At 39.5% G+C, this 13,486-nt stretch overlaps 3 protein-coding genes across 5 annotated transcripts; 2 read left to right on the top strand and 1 right to left on the bottom strand.

Moving 5' to 3' along the window:
- Positions 1 to 3,431: 3,431 nt before the first annotated feature.
- Positions 3,432 to 8,876, top strand: LOC109863892. Of its 3 annotated transcripts, none has more exons than XM_020444552.1 (5): positions 3,432 to 3,539; positions 7,258 to 7,497; positions 7,588 to 7,899; positions 8,017 to 8,259; positions 8,450 to 8,876. In XM_020444552.1, the coding sequence occupies exons 2-5, from the start codon at positions 7,276 to 7,278 to the stop codon at positions 8,666 to 8,668; spliced, it is 996 nt and encodes a 331-aa protein (XP_020300141.1). In that variant the 5' UTR covers positions 3,432 to 3,539; positions 7,258 to 7,275; the 3' UTR covers positions 8,669 to 8,876. The 3 variants fall into 3 exon arrangements, with proteins under 3 accessions (XP_020300141.1, XP_020300143.1, XP_020300142.1); XM_020444554.1 differs by having other exon boundaries at positions 8,439 to 8,543; XM_020444553.1 differs by having other exon boundaries at positions 3,433 to 3,539; positions 7,275 to 7,497.
- A 627-nt stretch (positions 8,877 to 9,503) lies between these two features.
- LOC109863874 (zinc finger protein 391-like) lies at positions 9,504 to 12,154 on the bottom strand. Its single transcript, XM_020444524.1, has 6 exons — positions 11,752 to 12,154; positions 11,281 to 11,621; positions 10,758 to 11,106; positions 10,494 to 10,661; positions 10,244 to 10,411; positions 9,504 to 10,175 (listed from the first exon to the last, which is right to left on the bottom strand). Exons 1-6 carry the CDS (start codon positions 11,918 to 11,920, stop codon positions 9,667 to 9,669), a joined length of 1,704 nt encoding a protein of 567 aa, XP_020300113.1. The 5' UTR covers positions 11,921 to 12,154; the 3' UTR covers positions 9,504 to 9,666.
- An 85-nt stretch (positions 12,155 to 12,239) lies between these two features.
- LOC109863906 lies at positions 12,240 to 13,404 on the top strand. Its single transcript, XM_020444576.1, has 3 exons — positions 12,240 to 12,553; positions 12,631 to 12,880; positions 13,004 to 13,404. Exons 1-3 carry the CDS (start codon positions 12,357 to 12,359, stop codon positions 13,325 to 13,327), a joined length of 771 nt encoding a protein of 256 aa, XP_020300165.1. The 5' UTR covers positions 12,240 to 12,356; the 3' UTR covers positions 13,328 to 13,404.
- Positions 13,405 to 13,486: the final 82 nt, after the last annotated feature.

Genomic DNA, 13,486 nt, shown 5'->3' on the forward strand with positions numbered 1-13,486 from the left:
TCCAACTAATTTTAATATTTGACTGTGAATAAAATTATGTAACCGCACGAGAGATAAGCCATCACCGACGAGGAAAGGAAGATCAAGGACGAGCTGTTGACCGAGACCGCGAAGTCGATTACTTCATTCTGGCTTGCATCGTAACATACCGATGCATAACGAATTCACGTCTTTCTGCGGACAGTCGAGTGAATCGTCGTTTGTTCTCGTAAGCTTGCGCTTTCTCTCAAATCTCAACATTTTTCACCAAAATTTTTATATACGCATTTTTTTATATACGCATTGTTGAAAATAATGTCATTGTGGCATTTTGAACAGGCGGAGCAACTGCGCGCAGCAATTATCACGAGAGACGCGAATCTTCAGAATTCAAATAACGTGGGAAAACCCTTCTTTTCTCCGTCTTTTGTTTTTCCAACCGAATTTCCGGTTAACAAGGGCGTAACGGAGGTCGAAGAGAACTTTCTCCGTCAGACCCAAACGCGCTCGGTGAAAGTGTTTCTTATACACGCGTCCATGCGTGTACAGCGCCGATGAATGTCCGCTTCTCCGCGTCGGGGAATTGTTTCCCGAAAGGAATAATCATCGAACACTTCGAGGAAATATTATTCGTCTATTATTGACCATCATGCCGCATATTAGTTTTATTGTTTTTCGTGTGTTTTTTTTTCTTTTGTGTCTAAAATGCTCTGTGACGGAGAAAAAGATAATGGCAAACTCGAGAGCTTTTTCTCAGGCGCTTTGGAAGCAAACAAACTTTGTGTAATTAAAAAAGTAAAATACATAAATGAAATCTCTCGCGGACATGTTTGCCGCACTCTCGATCGCAACTGCGTGCGACTCTTAGAAAAGGAGGGAAATCAGAGTGAATTACTTTCCAGAGAAGGATAATTATATGTGCGTTCGCGTTTTTGATACGATCGGAACAAATTGTACAAAGCGTGTCAGTGGTGAGTTTCTCCAGTGGGTGGAGAACCGCGACTTTCAATCTCGTTCTCCCGTTGAATTCAACGCACTGCTTGGCGACCAATTTATTGAAATTTTATGGAAGCGGATCGTACTTTCTTTCGTTTTCAGACGAAGGTCACTCTTTTCACCGGACGAACGTGACGAAGTACGCCAGCGCGTATGACGGAATCGTCGAATGTGTAACAACATGTCCGCTTCGACATAAATGATGGATGGAATTTTTTTTTTTATTTTCCGCCCAACGAACTTCGAGAGTGCGAGTGAAGAAACTTTCGATAATAAGAAAAAAAACCTGGCGATTTCGCGAGATAAATCCGCACAACGCAGAAAACAAAAGACTGTTATGTTACAACATTTTGCACAAACGAGGAAGTAAAACTATAGTTGGGCGGCGGTGAGAAAGTCACGTCACCCAACCGGCGAATAAAATTTTAATCGAGACGTAACGCTTGAACGATGCTATGCTGATATTCCCAAGTGACAAGTGCCACGCGGCAATAAAGAGGGAGAAAATCGAATATCTTACATAACAAACGCGAAAATCTAGTTGCTTTTATCCGCGTAAAAATGGAATTTATTTCTTCGAAGAAAAGATTTTTAATATTCCAGCGAATTTATTTTTACACATAAATTCGAAATCGACCTTTTACCGAAAATGTCAGCAAGATAGATTTAGATTATTTCGAGCATATCGAGCAAATTTTACATAAATTCAAAATCGATCTTTTATTGAAAATGTCGGCAATACGTAAAAAATTATTTATTTCATAAACCGTCGAGAGTAAAATGATTTTGACAACTGAAGTAGTGCAAAATCACATCTCGAAACACATTTATATCTCAACCGATTTCGAAAAAAAAATAAGAATAAAAAATAGTAAATTTTTTGAAGAAAGATTGTAAATTAAAATTTACAATCTTTTGATGAATTAAAAAAAGTAAATTAGAATTACTTTTGGTAAATCAAAAAATTTATTACTTTTATATTTATTATTCTTACATTGATATAAACGTTTGCCGAGTGTTCATGCCGTGTGTCCTAACTATAATGAATTGAGTTATTTCGCGGCAGTCTGGGTCACATCGATTGTGGCGCCGATATAATTGTCCCTTCTCTTGCTGAACATTCCTTATTTTCCTCGACACGCGAGAGGGGCGAGGACATACTTAAGCCGCTAAGTACCTATCCGATTATGTCATTGCCCGTATGCCGATATATCGGAAAGTAATTGTCTCATTTGTTCGTTCCCGGCTGTTGATTGAGCTGTTGATTGGAATTTACCTCGCGCGCTCGAATGCGGGGATTCTCAAATTCACGAGCGACAATTTGACGATCTTCACAACTTTCGGACATGTCATTTCGAATTCCAGACGTCGATCCAGTTGTCGTCGCCCAATTGTTCTTTCGCACGTTTCTATTTTTGCAACAAGCTCCGAGTGCGAAAATCGCGACACTTTCAAAATGAGGAAAGTGAACATCGCATGAAGATGAATTCGCCGAAAGAAAAGAGGAATTATGAATCTTAGCTCGAGGTTTCACCGTTTTTTTTTTGTTTTTTTAAATAAGGATAACTTTTTTTTTACCGATGCTTCTTTTTCATTCCTCGCACAATCGACAGATATTCTTATTATAAAATTAAAATGTAAAATAACGAGCGAATCGAAACTTTCGCAAAAAAAAGAAACGTTTGGTGAGAACTTTTAAACTTTTTGTGGTTTACGTATATTTTATCTTCAAGAACTGTTTTTATATAATATCTTTTTATTTCTAATTTTATCATTACCTTCTGTATTTGTTTGTAATTCTGTATGAGAATGAAGGTTGAATAGTGGAAAGTGAGGAGAAACGGCGTGAAAAGAGGGCGTGATTATCTATTTCCTTCCTTCCTTCCTTTCTTCCGGCGAGTTCGTTGTTTGATCTTCCGGAATGATCGACATCGGATTTAATTGCATTGTTTTCCACGCTAAATTATGCATTCCACCTATCCTAAGATTTTGCGTCTAATCAGCGAACGATCTTCTCGTTCCACATGCTCTACAAGAGATACATATCGGAGAGGATACATCCCACTTCCTCGGAAATCACTCGGATCTGCAATTACACGCTTTCCGGAATTTCGCTGTGAAACCTGAACGCGAGGATGGAAAACCTGTTTTGAATATAACATACGATAGGCGCACGCGATACCTGTTGAAAACGCCCGATATCGATAAACTGAAACTTTTTCAAAAAAAGAATTTAGTTATTTAATTGAATAAGATAGTTGCATACGTTGGGCGTGCGCATTTAAATCATCTGTGTTCAAAACACTCTTTGCCAAGGACTCTCGAACAGGTGCATCCCGCAGAAGGAACCACACGGCGGCGAGTGCAATTGCAAGGAGTCTCCCACTACTTTAAGAAGTACCGAATCCACTTCATCTGGTGGAGGCAACTTTCAGCGGGATACGCTATATAAGAGAGTGACATGTCGGCCGGCAAAGATAAAGCGCGTGTGTTGATCTCCTACGGTGTTTTACTCGTCCTGACGAAACTTACTGTCCTGTCCCCGCTACCTTCGTCGCCGACAGGTAAGTGGGCTTCTGAATCAGTGAAACTTCAACATTCAAGTGAAGTGCATCCTGAGAGATCTGAAAAGCTTTTGCGTTTTTATTATTGGCACTGTGCTTTGTTGGCCACCGTTTGAGCAACAAAAAAAAAAGAAAAGCAATTTGAAGGAACTTGGATTTTTTCGAGTTATCGATATTTTTAACAGCATTTAGTGTGTTGTTGCACTATATTTTGTGTGTGTTCGTTGTTAAATATTCAGTATACGATTTGTTACATCGTTTTTGTTTATCGTCACGTATAATTGCCACTTAATTGTTATAATATTCCAGGTAATATGTTTGGATCACTCTAGTAAAATAAATTATCGTGCAAATCGTAACTATAATAATAATAATAATACTAATAATATAATTATAATTATAAATTATTGTGCAAATTATAATTGTTAATCGTATAGTATCAAAGAATTTGAATACTTTTCTAATTTTTATAAATGAATTTTTTTTAATATTAAAAATCTTGTTTTAGATAAAAATTAAGATATTATGTTTTATTTGTATTTGCCAAAGCTCTAAAATATTATGTAAACTAATGAGATAAAAAATAATTGTTAGTTTTTTCATCAAATTTTCTTCAGAGCTCAATGCCTTTTATTGGGCGTGAAAAATGTAGATAAGAATGCGATCGGGGTATTTTTTGGGTCAACGACTGCGCTAAACGACAAACGCGCGACGTGAATGTTTTCTTATCTCGCAACGAAATAATTTCGCGGTGAACCGAAACCAGTTTTCGCTGTTTGCTCGCTTAGGCACGTGTTATAATTCCTGTGTTCCGCCATGCGTAGAACATGCCAAGTTAATTTCATATAAAGTTCTCGGGGTTATAACGCGCGGCGCTCCCGGAAACCCCCTCTCGAATTTATGGACTTCGGTTTCTGGCGCGAAACAATATTACCGTCGAGGAGAAAGTACTTCTACAACTCGCAATTATATACGTGTTTGAATTCTCCATTTTTATGTTTTTTTCATATTTCGCATATTAACGGAAATTGGAACGAAATTAAAGCGCTGCAAAAAAATTTCCTTTAAACTTTTTATAATAGCACACGCGCGAGAGTAAGATTGACTCACAGATCAGATAATCTTTCATTGCGTTCACCGCACATAGTCAACGACCTTGATATGCAATATCCGTGTCGTTCGTTCCTTTTTGCTTCCTTGGACTTTTAATTGCTTTTATTGCCATTCTTTTATTTTTATTTATCGGCGCGTAGCTTAAACACGTATTTAATTCGACGTTAATGTTTTCTTTTTCCGTGAGAAATACCGAGAGTGATTAATTGTGTAATATGCACACATAAGAGTGATCGACGTGATCTGTCGCGCTCCGTACCGAATTCTAAGAACGCGCGTTGCCCGGCGGCGCAATTGCTCCATATTTCCTCAAACCAACCGGTTTGACTCGTGTGTGCGAGTTACGTATATATTATATACTACACCAGCCGCCTCCCTAAAGTCGCCCAACAACTATCTCTTTTTCGATTATGCAATATATATTGCTTTCTTTGAGCGGCAGACGGGAAGTCGGAGTTGCCGCGAGGAGAACGCCCTTCTCGAACGAGACGCGCAAAATCTCACGCACATATGTATTCGTAATCGAATTATAAATATCAATAATTAACTAGCGCGCGCGCGCACTGCGCGAGCGATTTTTTTTTTTTTTTTTTTTTTTTTTTTTGTTGAAGATCGGAGAAAGTTCTCGCGATTTTTCTGATGGCGAAATCGGAGAAACCTCTACCGATAAATTATGCAAAAACGATCATCTTTTATGCGTGAAATCGGTCGCACGATCTGTCACAACGCGATCAAATTCAAGACCCTAAAATGGCCAGTGTAAACAGATGTCTAAGAGATTTCTGCAATTATTGCTTTGATTATTTGCCAAACGCGAAGACCGTGACTTTGACAGATTATGTAAAAATTTTGCTTCGCGTCGATCATCGCGTCGATCGTTTGCACACATTATTCACATGAGGGAGGAGACTTGAGACGAATCTTCTGACACAAAAAATGTTCGCGTTATTATCGCGCCATTTTTCTGGGCGAACCCCTCTCACTTTCACCGCGATATCGTATTTTATAATCGGGGAACCCCGCCCCGGTTGACTTCTCAGCACCACTCTGGCTGCGAAAGACAGGATGCTTATTAAACACGACACTTTTCCGCTCCGTCGCACCGACGTTATTATCGATTGATCAATATGTACACTCGCCAATTTTTGCGCAATGCGAGAACTTCCGACGCGGCATCATCTCCGCTCGATACGAGAGCGTTTCCAGGGAGATGCGCTCTAGTTTTCGTCTTTTTTTAAGTCCACACTCTCTCAATTATGACTGAAACAAAAATAATTATATTTAATTGACAATTTTCTACGTATTTACGGGAGGGTAATTTCAGACGGAGGAGTCACGCGAGTCGGCAAGTTTGCGGAAAAATATTATTACGCAAAGCACGTTTGTTACATAGAAAATAACAGGATTACCTTTGACCAGTGTTACTTACGTAACTTTTGTTGCCCTTTCGACGGCTTTCTTCCTTTCACAAACTACTTATATTGTTTTACTCTGATGATTGCACACGCGCGACAACAGAATTTCATCTCGTGACTCGTGAAAAGTCACTTTCATTTCGTTCATTTCGAAAATGCGCGCACATTCGTTGACACGTGTTTCGTGTGAGCAATCAAACTCAGTTTTCGAAACGAGAAAACTCAGAGAAACCGAGAACTCTCATAAATGTTTTATAAATATTTGTACACACATGTATCTGTAAAAACGGATACATCATCCGAAAGCGATGATCAAGAAGCGAAAGGAAATTCGCTCACGACGGTCACGTGATAGACGGCGAAGTTTGAATAGAAGCATCGAGAGAGAATCGAATCTTGCTCGCGCGGAGAGCAGGTGCGAGGAAAGCGTGTTACTTTCTAAGTGTGCAAAACTCGGACAGCGGTTTCACGATCGGTTAAAGCCATTTCGGTCATGACGTGCTCTCGACGGACTCCCCGATTGCTTTCCATATAATAATTCCCGCACGCATGTGGCACATCTGGAAAGCTGGTTTCTAATTGCTTTGGCGAGTTCGAGTGACAAAAAGACGACGAATGTAATAAATCACGTTTAGAACTTCTGCCCGTACTTCTTTCGCGGGACGACTGTTGTTTCTTGTCCAACACAAACTTTCCATTTGTCACTTGAGTTGACCGCTTTTCAGGAGCGCGGAAAAAATTCGCGATATTTTTTTTTGAAAATTTTCCAAGTTTAAGGTTGTTTGTCGAACTTTCTCTTTCCAATCATCCACACACAGTCCGGGCAATGGTCTTTGGTGGGACTGAAAAGGAAAAAAATGAATTGAACTGCAATTGCGCGTACCGGTTACACAGTAGTAAAATAAAAAAAAACATTTCTTTGAGAAATCGCATGCCGTACTTTCTCGCGAATTGGCGTCTATTAAATTAATACACGCGCATATGTGTGCGTGCACGCATGCACGTGTATGCGCACGCAAGGGAAAGTGCCCTTGGCCATCGACACCCTCTAAACACGGTCATTGTGCATTAGAATGGAAAGTTGTGAATAAAATCGAGAGCGCGCAATGCGAATGTTGTTATTTAAATTATTTGACAAATTACGGTTTTATAAAACTAGTTTTTTTTTTTTTTTTTTTTTTTTTTTAAAGACCTCTCGAATTTGCAGGATGTACTGGGTGTTTCTGGGGTTGATGGGGTCCGCCATCGCGGCGCAGAGCTCTTACGATTTGGAGACCAGAGCGGTGTCTTTTCCCGGAAAACCGAACCTGGGACCGCTTTATTCGGCTGGACTGAGCGCTCAAGGATTCCGCGATAACAGTTACGAGGACAATGCGGTGACACCCACGCCCTCACCGACACCGATTTTCAGGAATCCCAATCAACAACCAGTCAGTCTAAAATAATAATAATGACGCACGATATAAATATGCATTTGTTTATACAAATTGTCACAAACAGTAATTTAATACAAATCGCAGGTGTATCGCAAGCCGACGGCGCAGATAGATCGCGATTATCCTCAACCGACGCCCATTCGCGTCGGTTCTTCACGCGCTCCCGTTCGGGGTCAGCCCGGATACGGACCCAACGGACCAACCCAGGAGGAACTTGAGGAAGAGAAGGAGGAACCCGATCGTCTCAGCCTTCTCCTGCCCCAGAGCAGATTCGACTGCGTCAACAAACAGACCGGATACTACGCTGACGAAGATCTCAATTGCGAGGTCTTCCATTATTGCCAGGATAACGCCAAGCACTCTTGGATCTGCCCCGAGGGTTTCACTTTCCACCAGGTCAATATCATGTAGTTACATATTACGATGTTGTTGAGAAACAAATTACAAATTGTTGATACATGATTAAATTTCACTCTCTAATTATTATACGCTCTATTTACAAATGTGATTCAGGTGCACCTTATTTGCATGCCACCTAGCGGCGACATCAGTTGCAAGAAGAGTTCGCAGTATCACTTCGTCAACGAATACTTGTACAAGCCGCTGAATCTTCAGGAAGCTGAAACCAAGCCCAACGTTACCTTGAGGTACAGCGAGAGATATTATCCTTCGGATATCTACACAGATGAAAGAGAGGTCGGCGATTATCAGATCACTCCGACGCCTGCCCCGCAGCCTCGTCGCCCTGCACCGCAGGTATTATCATCGTCCGTGAGCTCTGAATTTATATGTAACAAATATTTTATGTGTAATATTTTATACAGTATTATATAGCTGTTTTTTTATTTATTTTTGAACATCTTGCTTTTAATTGTCGAATGTTAAACAGACGCTTCTCTCTCAATCGACCGTACATTGACACGTTAACGATTCAGGTCTTGTACAGGTCCTTGTAAGCTCACAGTCCTCAAGTTTGAACAGCATTCCAACATCGGCTCGTCCGCAGTCCGCAGGAATTCCGCAATTTCGTCTCCCGGTGAATCAAGTATTCCACAGTCCCGAAGAGGTGAACATCCCGCTTCAGCACAGGCGGCCGCAGCCACAGCAGCATCAAGCCATCAGACGATATCCTCAAGTACAACTCGATGAGGAGGACTATGAATAATAGATCCTCGAATTTTCTTTCAAATTCAACGAATTCTCTTCAATTCACTCATCAGAGATCTTCATTTCTCATAATTCTTCTACAAGTCATTGCTTCCTTACGCGCAAAATGTCATAATAATCTTGAGATATCCGAGAATTTTTTTTTCTTTCACGTTGTACTGACGGCTTGTGCATTCTCAAAGAAATTGGTTAGATTGAGAAAAAAATAGCATAAAAATTTAAGTTGTAGAATTGCTGTCTTTATATGTGCATTTATTTATATATATAAAAGTTATATTAATATATATATATATATTAAAGATATTATACAAAGATAATATATATGTATAAAATTTGTTTGTTTTGCATGTATAAGTTGCGACTTAATTCGTCTTTATCAAAAGATTTTTATTCTGAAAAACTGTTCGCGCTATTTTTTCAGTTCAGTACAATCGTTAATAATAATAATTGACGTTGAAACGACGGAAATTCGTAAAAGTCTTGTTTAACGAGGCGCCGATAATCAATATGATTGTTTTAATTAAGTTTTGTGTAAGGCTAATGCAACGATATATAAATGTAATATCCGGCGCATCTGTTGTGAAAATAATTTAATAATTATTGTAAATAAGCGATCGGTGATAATTAAATGATACGCTAAGTTTTTTTTTGTTCGTACTTACACTGTAACTGCGTCACTGACATTGTAAGAATTAAAAGAGAGAGAATGGCCAATAAAAATGTTACTGCGTTTTTAATCGCGTCCCCGAGTTTTGAGTTCATTTTTTTTTTTTTTTTTGTAAGAAAATAAGATACTTTACTTGAAGATTTTTATGTACATTATTACAAGTTCATTTTTTTTTTTTTTTTTTTTTTTTTTTGTAATGGGCACTTTGAGATAACTTTTTTTTACATCAGTCTTCTCGCTGTTGAATTTAATCCACTTCTGATTTTTGCTCTCCTGAAGTGTTCTCTTTGGCGGCGTAAAACCGTCATCGGGACGAAAATAATTCTATCCTATTCCCGATTGCGCGCGAAGTAAATGTTAATGGTGACCGGTGGCGCTTTGCGATCTGCGTACAATTTCTCCTCGATTCGACGATTGAGCACCACCGTGTCGGCGAGCGGGATCGGCTCCGTGTACAGAGTCTTCTTGTCGGTCACATCCTCCAGACGTCGGATGTTGATGGGCCCGTTAATCACCGGTACCGCGTTGCTCACCTCGCTCGTGGCTCTTATAACGGACGTGATGTTACCCATAGGGTCTAGCCGCGAGTTGATCTGGTCGCGAGAGGTAGCCGACACCGCGCCGGGACTTTTCGGCCGCGTCTTCCTCGGTTTCTGTCTTTGCCGTTGCTGATTGCTCTTCGCGGAATTGCTTCGATCTGTTGCTGTTTCGATAACTGGCGCCTTGGGTACCTCGCAACCGACGGAGCCCTCGGTGTGGTGATGTCTGATATGTCGAGTCAGATTATCCTTGCGCCGGAATAACGTCTGACAGTGCTCGCAAGAGAACGGTTTCTCATCTAAGAAGAGATGCAAGCGGACTTAAATATGAGATTGCGATAATGCGGCGTGATGACATCTGACGTACCTGAATGTACGGTTGTGTGTCGTCTCAACTCGCTCTTCGACAGGAAGACTCTGTTGCAGCAAGCACAGGAGAACGGCCTCTCTTTTCCGTGAATTCGTTTGTGCCGCACCAACAAAAATCTGTCCTTGAAACTTTTATTACATTGATCACACTTGTACGGCCGCTCGTCTGTCTCAAAAATAATCGTCGATTGATACTTTTTCGCTTGATTAACTAACGCATTTGAGACGAAGCTTCCGCTGTTACTCACCCGTGTGCGTTCGCATGTGGCGATTCAAATTGGTTAGCACGCGAAACGATTTGTTGCACGATTGGCAATTATACGTTGTGGTCGCATTGTGTATGGTGGAGTGATTCTTCAAATCGTCCGGTTTGCTGTACCGTTTGTCGCACACGGTACACGCAAATTGCTTTTCCTCTAAAATGTGCGACAAAATTACACACCATCTCGTTCTCTTACAAAGTTATTGTTAAAATTTACAATATATAATCGCTACGTTCAATATACACTTACTACTATGCGAAAACATGTGCCTGTTGAGCTTGTTTTTTTGAGGAAACGCCTTTTCGCAAAGACTGCATTTGTACGGCTTGTATCCGTTATGAACTCTCTCGTGATACTCGAAGTGAGAGCGTTTGACAAAAGTCTTGTCGCAGAAAGTGCACTGATAAGGCTTGACACCCGTTACACAAGCGTCGTGATAGCACTTGCCCTTCTTGTTTCGAAAGATCTTACCGCACACATTGCACTTGTAACGTTCTGGAGTTCCTGGTATTACTATTATGTGACTGCGATCACGATTTTTGGCACTCTTGCTCTTTTCCACTGTCTCTCTGGAAGTTTTCTCTTTTGTTTGACTATCCTGAAATAAAAAAAAATATATTTCATAAATAACCAATTTCCTCGTTTCAACAAACGGAGTATCTTGTTGATTACAATGTAAAAAAATATATAAATTTTAACGCAGTGCTAAATAAAAAAATATATATATAAAAATATACCAAAAGAAGTAATATTAACATTTATATTTTCTTACATTTGAATTTTTTAAACTCAATAAATTGTGATTACTTTCGTCTCTCAAGTGAGCCTCTATGTTTAACACCACATCGCGAGTTTCTATCTTTGGAATGTAGATTCTATCGTTTTCATTGGTAGTAACTGTTTCATTGGGAGTCTCATGAATCTTTTGATTCTCATCAGAAATATCACTCTTTTGGTAATGATCTGAAGATCTGTTTTCGAAAGAGGTTGATTTGGAAGAAATCTCCGTGAATTTGGGATCCTTGTGAATGACCAGTTCCAATGGCAACGCGATTTCCTCACCGGTTACTGCGTTTACACGATTCGGATTCCCATCCTGGATGTGTGATTCTTCTGTAAAACATTAAACTTCTAAAGTAAAAATTCTGTAAATATTGAAATTTAATAATTCGCCCACAAAATGATGATTTGATTCGAAAAATCTGACACGACAAAAAAAAACACTCGGCGAATTTTTACTCACTCGAATAATCCCGAACGCTCTGTGTCGAGCATTCGTCCTGACAGATTTTACATCCGTGTTCCTCGTATACCAAGCACATGCGACATTTGGTGTGGCCACAGCTATCTTTCACGAGCCTTGAAAAGGACGAGTTCGCGAGCTGTCTGCAATTTGGACACTGCTCGCTCATCGTGGCGCATCTTTCGAATTATTTCTTGAGAAACTTTAGAATCTGTTCTTTGCACCATTGAGAATCTGTAACCTTTGGTTACGTAAATCTCTAAAAGAAAAATTAATTGTTACATCGTAATCTCGCGAGCGTGCGTGGGTCTACGTCTACATCTACATCTGTTTCCACAGCTGTTTCCCGGCTAGGACGCGCTCAATTACACGCTTCAAATACAACTTGTGAGATGACACCCTATCGAGATACTTGTTGGAGTAACTACATTTTGGTTCGGCGCATGCGCACACTGTGCGTATGCACACACGCATACGTACAATTCACAACTTCGAAAGGTAAACAAAAATCACACTTCGTTATTCTGCGGGTGTTCCGCAGATCGGATTGAGTGAAATTTTACTTTGTATATTTTGGAGAATTTTTTGTGTGTATATTAAATATTATGGAGTGGTTTGAGGTACTTCGAAATTACATGACCGAGAAAAACCTCACTTGTATAATACAACAGTACACTGATCAAGACATTGTGTTTCGTTGCAATTTAAACACCGACAGTGACGCACATTTGTTTATAAAATTTTATCAGGATTTCACGTCGACCAAGTGGATTGTTGTCGGAGGACCTTCGGAGCCTAGGAAGTACGTAACGTTTGAAATATCTGAATTTTTTGTAAATTAATTTGGTGGGATGCAAATTTGTGTGTATAATATTGCAGAATCGTATTTCACAAATATTGGGCCTGCGAGCACAGTGAGAGAAACAAAAAAAAGAGCGAGCCGACTCCGAAGAATACTAACTGCGAGGCTCGAATTGACATACTAATCAAGAAGAATAACAGAAACACAAGAAAAAATGACGAGTACCTGCGGATGACTCCTCCACTAAATGCCAAAGTAGTAATAAAAGGTGTTCATAATCACAGTATACGTATTGGTAAAACTAAAGTTGTACGCGTTCAACCTGATGTAAGTTTTGTTTACAATATGTTTCTCTCTTTCTCTCTCTCTCTCTTTCTCATTATAACACATTTAAGAAAAATATTGTTATGTGACGTATATGAATGATTGATGACAATTGACATGTTTCAGAGCGTACAAGTTTGTATCTCGGATGAAAAAAGTGAAAGAGTAAACAACAATATTAAAGTAGAAATAAAGAGACTTCAGAACCTCCTGTGTGACGTGCCACTTGTCATAAGAGAGCGGGTGTTGCTTAGGCTACAGAAAATCAAGAATTCACAACAGTTGTCTTCGTTTTTGTTAAAATGTTGCAAGAACAACTTGGTATCTATAGAAGAAAGAGAAGGTTGTGGCTTTGGTTTTTTTAACGTTTCTCGAACTCCAATGACGTTCGCCCGTGCACCAGCTTGCAAAGAAGAAAACGAAGAAATAATTCAATCTTGTTCAACTTGATGAAGACAGAGACTGAAGTGGCCTTTAATTTAAAATTGTTTCTTATTTTAAGTTAAATTAAATGATGAGCTTGTATAAAGAAAATTATTAAGAAATAAATTTTTTAATATACAATTTATACGCGTATGCGCAAATCGCAGCGTATGTAACTTTGACGGA

Source organism: Pseudomyrmex gracilis, unplaced genomic scaffold (genome assembly GCF_002006095.1).
Source record: "Pseudomyrmex gracilis isolate BER0280 unplaced genomic scaffold, ASM200609v1 scaffold_14, whole genome shotgun sequence".
NCBI classification, from domain to species: Eukaryota; Metazoa; Arthropoda; class Insecta; order Hymenoptera; family Formicidae; genus Pseudomyrmex; species Pseudomyrmex gracilis.

Bases quoted from the DNA above. Each gene is read 5' to 3' on its own strand.
- LOC109863892 (XM_020444552.1), top strand. From the start codon at position 7,276: ATGTACTGGGTGTTTCTGGGGTTGATGGGGTCCGCCATCGCGGCGCAG. The intron at 7,498-7,587 runs GTCAGTCTAAAA...TACAAATCGCAG, and splicing joins GGAATCCCAATCAACAACCA to GTGTATCGCAAGCCGACGGC. The intron at 7,900-8,016 runs GTCAATATCATG...AATGTGATTCAG, and splicing joins AGGGTTTCACTTTCCACCAG to GTGCACCTTATTTGCATGCC.
- LOC109863874 (XM_020444524.1), bottom strand. From the start codon at position 11,920: ATGAGCGAGCAGTGTCCAAATTGCAGACAGCTCGCGAACTCGTCCTTT. The intron at 11,107-11,280 runs GTAAGAAAATAT...TTTTTATTTCAG, and splicing joins TGAGTTTAAAAAATTCAAAT to GATAGTCAAACAAAAGAGAA. The intron at 10,176-10,243 runs GTACGTCAGATG...ATCTCTTCTTAG, and splicing joins ACACACAACCGTACATTCAG to ATGAGAAACCGTTCTCTTGC.
- LOC109863906 (XM_020444576.1), top strand. From the start codon at position 12,357: ATGGAGTGGTTTGAGGTACTTCGAAATTACATGACCGAGAAAAACCTC. The intron at 12,554-12,630 runs GTACGTAACGTT...ATAATATTGCAG, and splicing joins GGACCTTCGGAGCCTAGGAA to AATCGTATTTCACAAATATT. The intron at 12,881-13,003 runs GTAAGTTTTGTT...GACATGTTTCAG, and splicing joins TTGTACGCGTTCAACCTGAT to AGCGTACAAGTTTGTATCTC.